Source organism: Hibiscus syriacus, unplaced genomic scaffold (genome assembly GCF_006381635.1).
Source record: "Hibiscus syriacus cultivar Baekdansim isolate YM2019G1 unplaced genomic scaffold, ASM638163v2 tig00005459_pilon, whole genome shotgun sequence".
NCBI classification, from domain to species: domain Eukaryota; kingdom Viridiplantae; phylum Streptophyta; class Magnoliopsida; order Malvales; family Malvaceae; genus Hibiscus; species Hibiscus syriacus.
The window spans coordinates 622,127-640,064 of record NW_024062058.1 but is presented as its reverse complement, the minus strand read 5'-3'; the positions used below and the strand labels follow the sequence as shown (position 1 = coordinate 640,064).

Here is a 17,938-nt window from a genome sequence, read left to right as displayed (position 1 = left end):
ATTGGCCACGCATCCGAAAGCATTATATAAACAGCCCACAACTCAGCCATAAAAATCGAGCAACTTCCCAAGCTTTTAGTGAATCCATACAACGAATTCCCCTTCCCATAACTCAGCCATAAAATAAATTTTACTGTTTAATTTATATAAATATAATAGTTAATAATTTAATAATATCCCGTGTTTATTTAAAAAAAAGTCGCTTCAAATTATTTCACCTGTTTCAATATGTTAGAAGTGTTTATGATCGAATCTAGCAATATAATCAGTTAAGCGTTTGTTTGTTTTAAAATAATAAAATATTTTTTTTTATTAAGCAAATGGGTTTATAAAGTGTTTTAAATGTTTTTTAATCATTTACCAATTAATGTTGATCCTCATGCCGTCGTTAGTGTTTAAATTCATAATCTTTTAGAACATTAACGATTTATTTGATATTATTAAATGAAAAATTCTCATTTTTTATTTTATTGGAAAAACAACTCTCACACGACATTAATTGAAAAAATATTTCTAAATTATCCACGAAAGATGAACTCGCATTATGTGAAAAGCTAGATCAGATCTCACGCTTTACGAAAAGTGAGTTTCATACATTTATGATGCCCTTTATCTATAAATTAAATAAAATTATTTGAAAAATTGATGGATCTCGTGTTTTACAGAACGTGAGGTATGACCTTGTTTTTTACAGAACTCGATGTTTTCTTACGTGTATATTTTGAGAGATATTTTTTTAATTAATGATGTTTAGGGTTGTTTTTAATAAATAAAAATACTTTTTTTTATTTAATAATACCGAATTTTCTAATCAGGTAAGTTAATTTTTGCAAAAATAATAAAATATTTTATATGTAATTATAATAAATTTAATAATTTCTTTTTTAATATAATATAATTAATCAAATATATATAAATCTTATTCTTACATAGGATCCGGGAGTGGACGAAATTTACTGTAGCTACTTAGATTTTAGACTACAGACTTTACTGGCTTCTAGAAAGAAGGAAGCGTCGGTTGACACGTGCGGATGGTCGTGGTCGCACGTGAGAAAACAGTATCACATCAGTTCGCTACCATCGGATCTACTTCTGTTCATCAACTAAATCTCTCTCTCTCTATATATATCCACTTTATTTTCAGAACATAACCAAAATTAACAAGAATTAAAACTAATCTTAATCGAAGAAGAAATAAAGTAGCAGCATTGAGTCTCATCTCTCATTTTTTCATTTTGTATTTCTCGTTGCTCCTCTCTCTCTCCACGGCTCACACTGCCTGCAGATCGACTCAATCTCAAGGTTTCTTCATTTTCCTTCTCTTTTTATATATATATTTTTTAATTCCGTTTTATCATCCAAAGTTTATCTCCGTTTGTGTTTAAGTTCAAGATTGATTAGTGTTTTGCTGCTCGCATCTTTACTTTGTTTTTAGGTCGGGATCTTTGAGCATATGCTTGGAATGTAAATAGCCGATGTTGAGGCACAATTTCCAAGGATCTCATTTTCGTTTTTACGATGTTTTATGCCTTCTTTTTGTTTCCGCTTAATGCTGCAAAGTTTCTGTCACTTTATCAATGTAGCTCTTATGTTCTTTTAGCTCTAAAAGATGCTATAACAAATCAGTGCAACTTTGAGAGGCTGTTAGTTTATTTTCGAATTGTGAGTTTGGGATGGAAAAGTTGATTATTAGAGTTTCGAATTTAACATAAATGCCTAAAAAATGACTGTAGATTTGGGGAAGGAATTGCTTTTATACATGCTGGTAGTCAGTCTCGTTCTATTTGGATAAAGAATGCTAATGCAGCAAAAGCTTTTTATAATGTAGTACATGTTTATCAGAAGGGTTCATTTTCCTTGAAAATGCTTTTAAGGTCTAATTATGCTACTTTTATATATATATATATATTTGCTGTTTGGATTTATGGTGTGTTCTGGCTGGAAATGCTTTATTGTACAATAGTAAGCAGCTCTCATACACTCATACACTAGCATTGTCCACATCATGGATAGCCAAACTGAAATGGTTCTCAAGTTGGACTTTTTTTCATGATTAGAATTATTTGATCTGTTACAAGACTTCAGTCCTCTATTTGTCCTTTGGTTCTACAGAGGAGGTTGCTTTGACGACCTGTGGTTTAAACAATGTGTGTGTGTGTGTGTATAGAGAGAGAGAGAGGCGATTCTTGGTTTTGAATCATGCATTTCTTTCTGCACAAATCAGAAAACAATTTGAATTGGATATGAGAACATTGATCCGCATTCTGCACATTATTTCTGTTTCAAATATGTTTTATCATTTGTAATTCATATTTTGCTTCTCTTTCCTGCCAGACATCATTCGATTTTTGTAGCTGCCAAGTGGAGTTGTAGTCCGGGTAACCAAATGTTACAGCAAGGGCGGATTTTTTAGTTTGTCATATCGGATGATTTGTAATATCTATATTATGCTTTGACAGTGCCAACATGGGCATTCGTCTGATGAAATGTCAATGGTCATGGCTGCTTCTCATTCTATTCTCTTTTATCCTAGCAAACAGGGTCAGAGCTATCAGTCCTGATGGTATGTGATATATAGAATGAGATAATTTAAGCTGACATTTGGAAATTTCTTTTTCTCCCCCTATTCTCTCATCATCTGGGAAAGGATGTCAAATGTTATCTTTGTGTTAATGCTCATTTGGTTGGAAAATATCGGTTAATTTGTCCCACTTAGGAAAAATTACATGCTGAATATCTCCACCTTTTAAAACTTTGGGGTGTGTGTTTACATTTTGCTTTCTCTATCCTTTCCTTTTCCTTTTTGACACTGTCTTTTAGATTTAATTCAGATATTACCAATTTTGGCTAGTTATACAGTCTCTAGGTAGCCAGTGATTCTTGCTAGAAATAAGATTATCTGGTTATAGATTGTGAAAATGCTTTTCCTGACACGCAGGAGAGGCACTTCTGAGCTTCCGAATAGCAATTACTAGTTCAGATGGTGTGCTTTCTAAGTGGAGACCAGAGGATCCCGATCCATGCAAATGGAAAGGAGTGGAATGTGATAATAAAACCAAGAGAGTAACGACTTTGTGAGTTTTGAAGATCATGACCAAATATAACATCCTTAAACAACTGTGTGCTTGAAAGTGCCATTTAACATGTTTGCTTTCTCCATGTCTTCTCCAGGAGCCTTACCAATCATAAATTGAGTGGTCCTATATCACCTGACCTTGGAAAACTGGAGCACTTGAGGCTTTTGTATGTGTTAACTTATATATCTCCGTACTTGATGCATGCATGATCTGTATTCAAATATATTTTATTGCAGCTGATATTTTGTCTGGTTTTTATGTGTCAGAATGCTTCATAACAACAACTTTTATGGGACGATTCCTTCAGAGCTGGGTAATTGCACAGAGCTGCGAGGAATGTAAGTATTGTTGATTCTCCTTACTTGAAAAGTGTTGTTGACTATTCTATAAATATTTCTTTATTAAGCTTTGGTTCTGATGCCAAACAATATTTTGACCTCTAAAAGATTTTTTTTTCTTTTGTTTGATTTTGAATTATAGATGGATTGGAAGGGATTTAACTAAAATTACTGTTTTCATGTGTTGGAATAATTGATTTCATTTTTTTCCTTTTGTTCAATTGTTCTTTTATGTGTTAGTGTTACATAGATATATATATATATATATATATATATATAATAGAGAGAGAGAGAGAGATGCTTTCATCGTATATAAATTGATAAAAATTGTACATGCTTTGGTGGTATATAAATTGAAGAGAAATGTACTTGTTTAATTTCATAAGTATCAACCTATGAAGTATCCTTTTTGACAGTTGGGCAAGGCCAAGGGGGAAAGTGAACCCTGGACGTTCCCTCAATTTGGATGGGTTCAACCAGTATAAGATTAAAAGGACCTTTTCTAATATTTGATCCAACTTGGATGTTTTTGAATTAAATCTATTCATCATTCATATAAAGAGCTGAAGCAAAAACTCAGACTTTCACTTGCTTTTGATTGCTTAATGCTGTTAACTTTGTGGTACTTTTTTTTGCATGATTGGAATGGACATATTTCTTACTTTTTCTTGAAAGTCACCAATTTTCTATTTGTTTTGGTTATATTACTTGGATAAACTTGTTATCTAAGTTATGTACATATATTTCAATAATGGCATGGTTGTGTTCACCTAGTGTGCACGTAAATATGATGTACCGTATGTTTTAAAGGTTCTCTAGATTTTTTAATGAAGAATTTAATTTGGAATTACATGTACTCTTTATTTTATTATACTCTAATATATTCTCCTTTCCAGATACTTGCAGGGTAATTACTTAAGTGGTTTAATTCCAAGCGAATTGGGAAACCTTTCTTCGCTTCAGAATCTGTAAGTTGTTTCTCTTGCTAATAAATGTGAGCCAGTGATAAAGAGACTAAGCATTTGGATAATTTAATGATGCTTACACTGAGTTTTGTATTTTCAGGGATATCTCGAGCAATTCTCTCAGTGGAAATATCCCTCCCTCAATTGGAAGACTAGATAATCTCGTTACATTGTTAGTTCCCTTAAAATTTGTTAGTTTTTAAGTGTAGGCTTTCTACTGAGTTGGTACTTTAAGAAATAATCGAACAGAAACTCATCTTTGATGATTGTATTGAAATTCCTGCAGCAATGTGTCTAACAATTTTCTGGTCGGGCCTATACCATTGCTTGGTGTCTTCAGCAACTTTATGGCTAGTTCGTAAGTACAAGCTAATTTGGTATACCGTGTTCAATAGATCTTTGGTTATTTATATGCTAGAATTATCATGCAGGAGGGTTCGAGGATCTGTTACTCTTGTACTCAATTCCTTTATTTGGCACTTTTAACAGCATCTTCCGCTGGTTACTTCATCTTGAATAGTTAAAGAAGATTGATGTACCATTATTATGCTAAATTAACAGTTTAACTCCTTTTTTTGTAGTTTCATTGGAAATCGTGGTTTATGTGGAAAACAAATCAACGCGGCATGCAAAGATGACAGTGGAGCTCCAACATATTCTGGATCACCTACTTCGGGTAAGCTGCATGTGCCAGAAATGTATAACTCTGATTGTTTGGTGCTCATCTCTGTGTTAATTATGAATGTAAAAAGATCAATTTGTCCAAAATCTGAAATCCTGATAAGTCTTAACTTTATTCTTGGATTTATTATATTTTTGGGTGGCAGCTCACTCTGGTTTGTATTTCGATATTTTTTTCTTTTTGGATAGCTCAAAATCAAGTTGGTAAAAGGAAAAACTCTGGAAGGCTTCTCATTAGTGCATCAGCAACTGTAGGTGCACTGCTTTTGGTGGCACTTATGTGTTTTTGGGGTTGCTTCCTATACAAGAAGTTCGGTAAAAATGAGAGCAGAACTCTTGCCATGGATGTCAGTGGAGGTTTGATTCCAATCAACATATCTTCAATTTTGGAAAATCTAGCTGTGTCCAATTTTCATCTTTACCCTCTAAGATTCAATGTCTTGTTAATGTGGTATTGTTGCTTCAGGAGCATCCATTGTCATGTTTCATGGAGACTTGCCACACTCTTCGAAAGACATCATTAAGAAATTGGAAACTTTGAGTGAGGAAGACATTATAGGTGCTGGGGGGTTTGGGACAGTATACAAGCTTGAAATGGATGATGGCAATGTGTTTGCATTGAAACAAATTGTGAAGATGAATGAGGGATTTGATCGGTTTTTTGAAAGAGAACTTGAAATTCTTGGAAGCATAAAACACCGGTACCTTGTAAATTTGCGAGGATATTGTAATTCACCTACATCAAAGCTGTTACTCTATGATTACCTGGCTGGTGGCAACCTTGATGAAGCTCTCCATGGTGAGGCTCCCTTAACCATTTTTATTCAAAAGCAATGGTCTGACTGGCATAAACTTGACATTTTTATGGATAATACATATACATCTACGTGTATATATATATATGTATTGCATCTTAATTTGCTTAGTCAAGCGATTTGTTTGCACCTTGTGCCTCACCCATTGTGTATTTTAGTGCCTATGTTGACCCTTGTGCTCTTGAAAACATTGAGCGTGAACTTAAATATTTCTTCTTCTTTTTCACCATTTGTTAAGATTTCCTTATGCTCTTGGGTCCATTTCTATTCTATTAATTTGTTGAATGGATTAATTTCTTTATTGGGAAGGTAATGCTGTTTTATGATTCTTTTAACAGAACGATCTGAGCAGTTAGACTGGGAGGCACGTTTGAATATTAGTATGGGAGCAGCAAAAGGACTGGCCTATCTACACCACGATTGTTCTCCAAGAATCATACATCGTGACATAAAGTCGAGCAACATTCTACTTGATATCAACTTGGAGGCTCGGGTATCAGATTTTGGACTTGCCAAGCTGTTAGAGGATGGAGAATCTCATATTACAACCATTGTTGCAGGAACTTTTGGTTATTTGGCTCCAGGTATGCAGTTACAATATTTCCTTGCTCTCTATGGTTGTGGAGCCAGATGCTATGAATATGATTATTGTTAATACTTGGCAGAAAAGTGAAAATTGACCCCATAGAAAAAGTTCTTTTTTCTGTGTTGCTTTTATTTGCTTATTTGGCACTTAACAGCCATGTTCCATGATGCTTTTTATTAATAGTTTATTTGGCCCCTACATATTATTGAAGTCAAAATTTAGCTGAACTTTTAAACAAACCTCGTTATTAGTATTTCATTGGACCAAAATATCCTCTTAAAGTATTTAAAACTATTTTTTTCCATCAATCTTTTTACCTTTTGTAGATATAGAAATAAAAAATGCTGCCAAACAAGTTGGATGCTCTATGACCTTGAAGTTCACATCTCATCCCGCATTGCTTAAACAGATTATGGCTTGTTTAAATTTTTGTCTTACTGTGTCGAGAAAATAAAAACTCCAGCCTTAGCTTTATAATCTAACCAAAGGAAAGATTCCGGGCATGCTAATTTGGTCAAGTATTTATTTGTTTGTTTTCTGCAAAGCTGCAATTTGGTTCTTGTTAAATGGTCGAGTCATTGTTATGTAATGCAAGTTTTCTAAATTCAATTTGTCTAAAATCTGTTTATGCTTCCCTCAACAGAGTACATGGCAAGTGGGAGAGCAACTGAAAAGACAGATGTCTATAGTTTTGGGGTCTTGGTGCTTGAGGTCATAAGTGGCAAGAGACCTACTGATGCATCCTACATTGAGAAGGGCCTCAACATCGTTGGCTGGGTATGTTTCCACTTTGTTGACATTTTGTCAAATTGGCAGTATATAAATATACCATGCAAATGGTTTCATCGATTAAGAATAATAATATATATGACTCTGCGTTTATGTTTATATGTATATATACTTGTGGGTGTGATGACCTGACTGGCATGTCCTCTTTCATGCAGTTAAATTTCCTAATTACAGAGAATAGGGAACGTGAGATTGTGGATCCAAATTGTGAGGGGGTGCAGACAGAAAGCCTTGATGCCTTACTCTCAGTAGCCATCCAGTGTGTTTGTTCTAACCCAGAGGACCGGCCCACCATGCACAGGGTGGTGCAGTTGGTTGAATCAGAGGTTATGACCCCATGCCCAAGTGATTTTTATGATTCCAACTCTGATTGAAAAGTTGAAGCCGAAAATGAAGATTTGTGTGTAAGGTCTCACGTTCTCCTGTTGTCTCGAGCAAATTCCAGCGCAAGCAGTAAATGAAGGGGAGATGTTGAATGTGCTTCATCCTCACTCGTGTTAATTTTTTGATTAATTCTTTTGTGCAGATGGATGGAAGGTACGGTGTATTTGCGCACTGCGCATATTCCATTTGAAACTCAATTTAAGTAGTTGAATAGAATTTGACAAATGGCACGGGTGAACACCCCTTACCGGCAATTTGCTATGTGCAAGTGCGGTGGGATCCAACCTTCACCTTCTCTCGCCCTTATGGTACGAGTCAGTCGGTCAGTTAGTTCATTTAAGTGTGCTTTTTTGCTTTCTTTTATATTATCCCCTTAGTCCTTAGCTTGCACTTCTCCCTCTCCCTCTACCCCCTGTTGAAGTAAACATTAGATGACAGCGTGCGTAAATTGAGAATATTTTGCCTTTTTGGGTTTGTGCCATTTTTCTGTTGCGTGCCTGTGCTTACAGTTTACATATGGGTTTTATCGATGATTTCAATTAAGTTGTGGTTTTGGAGATTAGAACGTAACGTACAGCTTCGTGCGTAAATTGAGAATATTTTGCCTTTTGGGTTTGTGCCATTTTTCTGTTGCGTGCCTGTGCTTACAGTTTACATATGGGTTTTATCGATGATTTCAATTAAGTTGTGGTTTTGGAGATTAGAACGTAACGTACAGCTTTTCATTTGATTTTCAAAAAGAGCAATCATTTCGCATAGGCACAAAGAACGTGTATAGGATTATTTATCCATGGACAAGTGAATGCACTTATAGCCACCGCATAATAGGAATAGAAAAGATAAAAGTATTTGGATATGTTGTAAAAATTGAATTTTGCAAGTATTGGCCACAGTATATATTGATTAATAACTACATGGGCGCACAGTGAATCTTATGTCAATTTAGGCTGCTTCAAAGTTCCAAATATTGATGAGACATACTCTATAAAATTTGGGCCAGATTTGGCCATGCTTTCAATGAGCCATTTATAATCCGATAATGTTGCATCGGATAATGGCTCCAGGAACTCACACTTTTCCAATATTTCAAGTGGTGGCACTCCAGCAACTAGGTTTGTGTCTAGCTTTGGCTTACCCTTGGTCAGCTCTTCAGGCAATTTCAGAGGTCCACTCTCCAGGGCCGAGGGGAACGCGCCGGCTGTTACCCCTTGCCTGAAAGGGAGGCCATTTGCTGTCTGTAAACAGAATTCTACCCATTGATGGATTAGTGGAGATGGACCTCTCACACGCCCCCCGATACGGTCTGTTTTAAGTCCTGAGGCAGCTGGAATTACCTGCAAAGAGAAAATGATATGCTAGAATCTATTTTCTACTTCATTGCTATTCAGTATGATGTATGTTTCACCACAATTCCGTTCCTCTTTTTCATCTCTCTCATAAAGTCATTATCTGTTCTCTCGTTTTAGTTTCAACATACTACATGACAAACCATCCTCTTAACTTGACAGAGGAAAAAAATCGATGCAAGACGAAATATGTTACCAGCAAAAGGCAGAAAATGCAATGGTTCAGATGTATACCCATAGATCAGCCCATAAACTAGCTCCAGACTTGGGAACAACAACGGCTACATTTGACATACGCTTTGCAACTGGAACAACATCACTACTCCACCCAACAGCCACCCAAACATCTCCCACTGAAAATGCTTTGAGATAGTTCGCACTGTCGAAAAATTTTACCTACAAAACCCAAAAGGATATACTGCTATAACACGATGAAGAAGCAACTAAAGCTAAGTAAAGAGAAACGATTGTGGAGAAAACAAATATCCAGCTTAACATTTCAAATAATATTTTTAAGATAGAAAAGGAAAAACAGACAACTATTGCACATCTTCGGATCCCCAGAAAATTCCTCGGGCTCTCATCACTTGCATTGAATGAAAAGTAAATAATACAGAGAATGGCAAGCCATTGCATTTGCATCGAATATGCTATTCTGTCTACTTTCTGTACCATCTTACACTTGCATTTGCATTGAATATGTTAATTCAGTCTACTTTCTGTACCATCTTACACGAAATTTATGTGCTACAGAATCTTGTCTATTTCACACTTCCGCACTTGAATAAATGATCCATCAAGGAGTGTCACAGCAAAAATAACCCACGCTACTAAGGAAAATGCTAAATTATCCACCACTTGATGAACTGGACAGGTGCCAATTTGGAGAATGTGTGTATAAATTCATACAAGAAGGCTTAAAAATTCTGCTTCAGCCAATGTGGCATGGAAATTCAAAGGTACAGGATCTAAGTCAACACAGAGGGACCTCGAATTTGGATTTTGAGCATAAAAAAGAACCCTTTCTCTTAAGAATAATGATTAACGATAAGTATCTTATAATAAGATCATATAATGCAGCAATCTTATAATAAGATCATATAATGCAGGAAATTCGATACTGGTAATTTCTATCGGGTCAGGTCCACGATAGACATCACTAAAAGAACAAAGATGCAATGGCTCCTAGTCATGTTATACGAACTCGTAGAAAGAATGGGGAGACAAAAAAAAGGCATAATATCATTTGAGGCTTCAACGATTGTAAAAACGGTGTGGATTGGATAAAAAATCCAGCTGCTTGCCCTAGTATCTATGCTATCATTGTTAAGGATATAGCTGATATAATTAGGAACAAAGAGGGTATTCTACGAGTGATATCTAGATCCGCAAATATGGTAACGAGACCTACAATTCTTATAAAAAAAATCATTTACGCTGTGCTACCTGTTTTGCAAGTAATTCTAGATTCTGCAGTACAGCATTCCTCCCTCCAGCAACTTGCAACTCAATGTCCGCTGTGTTGTATGACGCACCCATGTACTTCAACACTGCACCAACAACCTCTCTAGGAGAATTCACCATTGAAATTCTTCCAGCAAGTTCAGGCCGCCACAAATCTGCCCAATCCTGCAATAGGGTTTCCCCCCTAGATTTTTAGTGTTAATGAGCGAAGATAAACAAAATATTGATATAGGTAATAGGATAAGATAACACTAGGTCGGATATAAGATAAACACTAGGTCATGTTTGATGATTTTTTCACGAGCTGACCAAACCAGGAAAACATGTAAAAAAAGGATCGATGCAAGGGAAGAGGGAGGCATTTCAGATAATTGTAAAGCCCATGTTTTAGCAGTCATGGGCTCCAAGCAGAAAAATTTGTAAACAAAGTAGGAAAGGGAAATTGCAATTCAGAGATTCAAAGGCTATTCATTTCTGCAGTCATTTTTAACTGACAGCGACAAATAGAATACATCAAAATTCTTTGTGCACTAGGTTTCAAGATGGAAATAAGTTCTGCAATTCTTTCCGAGACAATTTCAAAAAATAAAAAACATCTAACTAATGTCATGATGAGAAAATAACCTACAAGAAGATCTACCTAATGCCGTTATGAGAAAGCACTACACATATCAATGAAGTAAAGAAGAAAATAGACAGGCTATCAAGGCTTGTATGGAGAGTAAAGTGCTAATGTTTCTCCACAAGCCAAACAAAACTAGATTAACCTTTATGCTAGAATAAAAAAAGGGAAGTTCTGAAAATAAATTAAGGATTCTTCAGTTACTTAAAAACCATTACAACCAAATTTGAGACATATGGGAGAAAAGAGAGGAATCTATGGACAATTCTATAAGAAAAGCAGCAGGAACACATCATTATCACGAATAAGAATCATATTAGAGTTAAATTCAGCACTGGTTTTATCTTGCGGATAGATTAACATTACCTGTATAGGAGGCAAGTTTTGTTTTTGAAATTTGGTTTTCTTGTAAGCTATGACCATGGTACCCCATCGATAGGGTGCAGCCCACCTGACCCTGTGGATCAATATCTCCATTGAGGTTCCTGCGTAGATAAACCTGGGACATTTCAAGGGTTGGGCAATGTTTTGGGTTTTGATTTGAATTGAATAAGAGCAAAATATGATGCCTTGTTACCTTCCATTTGTGACTCAAATTCTTAAACCAATCCAGGTGTTCAGCAGCAGTAATGGGTTCGATGACAGCTTTTCCGATAGCTAAAGAGAGCCAGGAGCCACCCAGGGTGACAATATCAGCAGCAGCCGTAGATGCAGGCCCAATATTCACTTTGCCTTTGGCTGGGGTAAAGGGCAGGCACAACTGAGCAAAAATATCTTCAAGAGATGGCTGGAATTTGGCCTGGAACTTTAAGCGCCTGGATTGAGAGGAGATGAAATCCTTGGACCAGGAGGGAGGCACGGAGCCCTGAAGAGCGACCATGGAGAGAGGAACGGTGAGAGCATAAGATTTGGATTTCCAAGCCTCAAAAGCTGCATCCGATTTCTCATCATCATCTTCTTCTTCTTCTACAGCTGCTGACCTGCTATCCGCTGTTTGGCTCGTTGTAGAAGAAGAAGCACAGTGGGTGAATTAATGAATTAATTCAAAAAGAGAAAGATAGAGAAAGGTGGGTACCTTGTTCAAGGCGGCGGGGCAACGGCGTAAGAGCGGAAGCGGAGGAGCAAATGCAAAGACTGAGCCCCACAAACACAATTGTCGAGGTAGAAATGCCAACAATCGACGGTTTTTTGCCGGATTCATGGATACAGAGGCGAAGAGGCAGTTTGATGGAGCAGTTTTTGTATCTGTTCCAGTTGGAATCGGCGAGGCGGACATCTAAGCAGATACAAGAAGAGCACCTAAGGGATGTCGCTAATGCCATTTCGGGGAACACTATTTCTTCTTCCTCCAAATCGTTCTTCTACATTCTCTACAAACCAATGTTTAGGGTTTAAGTGTCGCACTATTCTGTAGCTTGAGTAAACTACACCATTCTTCTCTCAACTATTTTATTACTCTTACTTTGGTCACAAAAGTTTAAATTTTTTTAATTTAATCACTCAACGACGTTATGACATAACAACCAACATCAAAACCGCATTGATTTAAGTTCCTACAACCTTGTCATTCGAAGGGTCCATTATCTGTTATTTATCACATGTCAAATTTTCTTCCATTAATTTTGTATATATCAGTCGATTCTCCTAAAAATCCAATCTGTAAAGAAAGAAAAAAACACAACCGATTACAAATCAATTGAAAATCTCTATAAAAAGATTACATGGGGCTAAAATTTACGAGACTTGGCTTATCCTAATACACAGTGATGGGATAGAAGATGGACATTAGTGGTGTTTCTTTTGAAAACAAACCACGTGAAGAAAACAACATTAAGAGTGAAGTTATTATACGTATGCAATTGGGCTGACCTGAGGTGTAGCGTGGGACTGGAATGTAAAGCATATCTAGTTATAAATTTTACATAAAGATCAATCCAAATCCAATCCAAAGTTGCAGATCCGTTTCTTTAAAAAAAACAGAGTAAACGCGGAGCCATTGATTACATTAATATCATCAAATCACTGCTGCCAACCGTACTGTTGATTGCGGTTTCCGCCCATCATGTTAGAGCCACGTCCAGCACCGGAACTCCCGTAAGGCCCACCTGTGAGTAATTGGGAGCTCCAACTCCATAACCACTACCTCCGCCACCCCTCGGACCAGCACCACCACTCGAGCCGTATGGTGGCCCCCGTCCTTGTGGTGGATACGGCCCACTGCTATAACCTCCCCCGCCTCCCTGACCACCACGATTTGGGTGGTTGTATCCCCCACTTGCTCCATTTGCAGGGTACCTCCCTGGCCCACCTGCAGGTCCACGAGGCTTCCCATAATGGTGGCTAGGCCCTGTAGCAACCGGTGGTTGAGAACCATGCAAGGGTGGGTTAGGTCCAGGCCTCATTTGTGCATGTGCTTGCCCAGACTGAATTGGCGGAAGCCGTGCATGAGGTTGTGGATGCTGTAGTTTCTGTCGCTTAGCATTTTCTTCGTGTTGTCGCTGTTGCTGGCGCTTTTTCTTGGTTTGGAACTCATGTGATGATTCATATTTAGGTAAGCTGAGCCAAAAGAAAACACTGATAATTGATTAAAAAAATCAGAAATATAATTTAAGTTACCAAAAAAGGGGTGTATCCAAGCAAACCTCTTTGGATCGCATGGTAATGGGTCTGTCCAGAAATACTCGGCATCAAGTGCATCCTTGGCACATATTCTCTGCATTTTTCAAACAAAGAGAACAGATTAACATGAGAACTAGTGCTAACTTTGAAACAGCTTCGATTTAAAGTCGAGCAGAGAAACACATCTGTGATTCTTGAAAAGCTTAATTGAATCAGGGAGACAAATATATGAAATGGTACCTGAGATGGATCAAGAGTCAACATCTTCTCCAACAATTCCAAAGCATGACGGTCAAAACTATAGCAAATTGACAGATAAGTCAGTGATGAGATAGACACTAAACCACAATCACATATGGAAGAATATCACATGTACCACAGAAGTAGACCAACTTCTATGAATAAGTTTTGGGCACATGACACCCTGGGAGGGTAGGAGACCCACTGGTTACCAGAACCAGCCTATTTATGACCCTAAGAAAGTGCAATATGATGATTTAAGTGAACTTACTGCCTAAAAACTTCCCGGAGACGTCTCTTCATCGGCCTTGTTGGCTTGAAGTTGTTATACCAAGGAATTTAGAAACCCCAGGCCAGTTGACTTCATCTGGTGCCCCACACAGCTCAAATATCTTATTTAATTGTTCTGGCTGCAATAATTACAAGTATAGCATTTCATACCGTGTCTTGCAAGAAATTACTAGATTAAAGGTCCATTAAATAGGGATACCATCCAATATGCAAATGAACAATCTTTCGTGTATTCACACATGATTTGGTTCAGCAAAATGCGTGTAACTCCAGGTGTATGTTTTCACCAAGAGTTTAAGATAAACATGTAATTATACAACTAATAACATATCACAAAATTAAATCTTATGTTTCTATAAAATTCAATCATTTAATTCAACATAAAGAAACAAACCTCATCTTTTCCAGGAAATATAGGCTTCCCGTGCAGGAGTTCAGCAAAAATGCAACCAACAGACCACATATCAACAGCTGGACCATACTTGGTTGCGCCAAGAAGCAGCTCCGGAGGTCTGAGAAATTGACCAAAAATGGGAAGTATGTGCTACACCAGTTAATATTTCTTATGCTTTTCTTTAAAGTTTAAATACATTCATTGGTTGTTAACATACCTGTACCATAAAGTAATAACACGATTCGTAAGGTTTGCATTGTGATCATTTGAGAATGAACGGGCAAGACCGAAATCAGCAAGCTTGAGGTTACCCTCATTGTCTATAAGAAGATTTGAGCCTGCAGCAATGAACAAGCAGAGCCTTACTTTGGATGTCATGGTCAAGGGCAACAGCATTATATTAGACATGGGAAAATTGGAAATGCATGTCAGAACCTTTGATGTCACGGTGAAGCACTTGATTTACATGACAATAGTGAAGCCCAGTGAGAAGTTGCCTCATGTAACACTGGAGGAAAAGGTAGCACAATTAGAAGAAATTTTTTTGATGATTGAATGGAGATTGCAGAATTCTCTTTTTAACCCCCCCTTTTCTCCGCCTATGAAATGGGTTACCTTAATTTGGGGAACTGAAAATCTCATTCCAGGCCGATCAGAAAGGCCAGTCAAATCATGGTCCATGTATTCAAAAACCATATAAATTCCACCTTTATACTTATTACCATCTATAATGCAGAAAATGAAAGAGTTAAATAGCAAAGATTAAATGCAAGGTGATAAGACTATTGTTAGGAATGGAACAACACTTGCCTGGTCTTCCCTGTTCGTCCTTCTCCGGGCCTAAAATTAAAAATCATATAAAACCATAAGGTATAAAGGCAAGGTGAAAGAAGTAATTTTAAAAACCATGATTTAAATCAATGAAATGAATAAATAAATAAATAAATAAAAATAAATAAGTGCATTAAAGCAGCAGAAGCAATTATGCAATTGATGCTTCGCGAGCAAGTGTAATTACCAGGAGAAGTCACAATCTCTTTGAGCTTAATTACATTCTCATGGTGGAGCTTCTTCAGAATTTTGATTTCACGAATAGCAGTTATGGGAAACTGCACAAGTTTTTTGAGAAAGAACAATTTTAAGTTAGGGTTTCTTTTTTATTAATATGAGAACAATTTATGAGAGATCGTACCCCTTCTCTCTCATTGTCCATGCGAATTTTCTTCAAAGCAACAATTTCACCAGTCTTTATTTCCCTGGCCATGTAAACTTGGCTGCAAAAACATACAGACTACTAATTGAATTGAATTGACAATGACAGGTTACTAAGTAAAGAGAAATCGCAACACCCGATAAAAGAATGAATAGATATACCAAAAAAACCCTAAATTAAAAAAATAGGAAGGAAAGAAGAAGAACAGACCCGTAGGTACCCTCGCCAATCTGCTCTAGCTTTTCGAAACAATCGACGCTTCTTGATCCCCAACAGGGCGACTCGTTCAGATTAAGCTGCCCTGCCCCTGCTATAGCCATCTGATTCTTCGATTGAGAATCAATTGGCACCCACTTCAACAAACTCACAATCCCCCAAAATTAAAAGATGACTATTTGCTACACCACCAGCGCCGGGATAGAAATATTCACAATTCCAAAACCCTAACTATGGTTATTAATTTATGCCCTTACAGAGTGATTCTATATGCATTTTATTTGAAATTTGAATTTTTTTCTTTTTATATATTCTCTCTCTCTTATGGTAGATATTATAATTAATTTTTTGCATAATAACAAATTATCCCTCAATATTTATATAATGGTCGCTTTCTCTATATTTTTTTTGGGGCAATTTTTGAATTAAATAAAAATCGAAATCATATTTAGAGGTCGAGAAGTTACATATTAAAAAATTAAGACGTCATCGATAAACTGATGCGATGGCCAGTGATTATAGATAAATGCTCCATTAAGTTTTTTATGAAGAGGTTCGATGAATTGTGCATATTTACTCCAATTAAAGATTAAGTATAAATTAAACAACTATTTTAACCCTAATTGTTGATGATAAATTTAATATATGTTATAAAATTCTAAAATTACCCCGTCTTCTCAAAACTTTAAGGGTAATATACACATTTAGTACCTAAACTATTAGATTTAGTTCGTTTCAGTATCTAAACTTTAAAAAAATCAAAATCATGCCTAAGTTTAGTTTTTGTTTCATTTTAGTACCCCACCGTTAAAAACTTAATAGATGGGTTGATGAGGCATAACTTCGGTGGACGGAAGAACAATTTGAATGATGGACGGATGAACAATCTAACGGTGGACTATAAGATAATGTCGAGTCGACCAACATAGTCCAGTTTCAGGCCCATCGGACGTTTGAAGACGAAGATCGAAAGATGAAGAAGTCGAATAGTCCATCATTGATTTATGGAGATCGAGGCATATTTCAATGAAATGGAGGTTGAAATCACGTTCAGGGGTCGAAAAGGTACTGGATGGAAGGTAACATATGCTATGGTCGGCGACTATAGATGAGGCGGTCGTGAGCCTGTCCGTTAAGTTTTTAACGACGAGGTTCTAAAATAAAACAAAAACTAAACGTTAGGTGATTTTGAATTTCTTTTGAAAGTTTAGCTACTAAAACAAAAAAATTATAGTTTAGGTACTAAACATGTAATTTACCCAAACTTGAAATTAAAATTTAAAGGACTACATAGCACTATTTACTACATGACTCTCGTTGTAAATTAATTACCATTAATTACTAAATTTTAATTTCATTAATCATTTTCATACAAGACATGTAAAATGAATGTATCTATCAAGCTGAACATATTATCACATATTCGTTGGTTAGATGTATCATAATTCAATTGTATGATCTGTTATTCATCATTATTAGATGGGTTAGTTTTAATTTAGATCTTAACCAGGGTGATTGCAGAACAGTAGTCATGTGATTGGCCTTTTCTCTTTGGAAACATTTTTATTGTTTCGTTGATTTGAATCCATATGAATCGTATATATTTTTTATTAAGCTAATGTGATTATAAAGTAATATATGCTCTAAATACTCTCAACCATTTAAAAATAAACTGAGACATTTAAAAACAATAACGAACCCTCTAATCATATATATATATATATAATATATATATATAGGACGCTAAGCAAAACCTTTCCTTACACTATCAGCTGCTCCATTACGCTACCTGATGCCGAGTCTTTATCTTCCTCTACCTCTACCAATCCACGATTCCGCTCAAAAGCGTCATAGGCATGCTTGGTTCTCACAAATAACAGCAGGCTAGAAACTAAGCC

General features: G+C 36.4%; 2 protein-coding genes and 1 pseudogene across 3 annotated transcripts; 1 reads left to right on the top strand and 2 right to left on the bottom strand.

The window, feature by feature from the left end:
- The first annotated feature begins 1,195 nt into the window (after positions 1-1,195).
- On the top strand, positions 1,196-8,075 carry LOC120199531 (LRR receptor-like serine/threonine-protein kinase FEI 2). Of its 2 annotated transcripts, none has more exons than XM_039200581.1 (14): positions 1,196-1,302; positions 2,335-2,563; positions 2,939-3,074; positions 3,172-3,243; positions 3,344-3,415; positions 4,312-4,383; positions 4,481-4,552; positions 4,667-4,738; positions 4,962-5,056; positions 5,251-5,418; positions 5,528-5,860; positions 6,212-6,460; positions 7,106-7,239; positions 7,407-8,075. In XM_039200581.1, the coding sequence occupies exons 2-14, from the start codon at positions 2,467-2,469 to the stop codon at positions 7,623-7,625; spliced, it is 1,791 nt and encodes a 596-aa protein (XP_039056512.1). In that variant the 5' UTR covers positions 1,196-1,302; positions 2,335-2,466; the 3' UTR covers positions 7,626-8,075. The 2 variants fall into 2 exon arrangements, with proteins under 2 accessions (XP_039056512.1, XP_039056513.1); XM_039200582.1 differs by having other exon boundaries at positions 1,197-1,302; positions 6,215-6,460; positions 7,407-8,074.
- Positions 8,076-8,499: 424 nt separating this feature from the next.
- LOC120199530 lies at positions 8,500-12,426 on the bottom strand (annotated as a pseudogene).
- Positions 12,427-13,018: 592 nt separating this feature from the next.
- LOC120199529 (cyclin-dependent kinase C-2-like) lies at positions 13,019-16,324 on the bottom strand. Its single transcript, XM_039200580.1, is given in 14 exon segments — positions 13,019-13,175; positions 13,178-13,623; positions 13,710-13,780; positions 13,927-13,984; positions 14,198-14,264; positions 14,267-14,336; positions 14,612-14,729; positions 14,829-14,949; positions 15,047-15,119; positions 15,227-15,336; positions 15,422-15,451; positions 15,630-15,720; positions 15,804-15,885; positions 16,035-16,324. Coding segments are annotated over 14 exon segments (1,536 nt in total). The 5' UTR covers positions 16,145-16,324; the 3' UTR covers positions 13,019-13,086.
- Between the last annotated feature and the right edge of the window lie 1,614 nt (positions 16,325-17,938).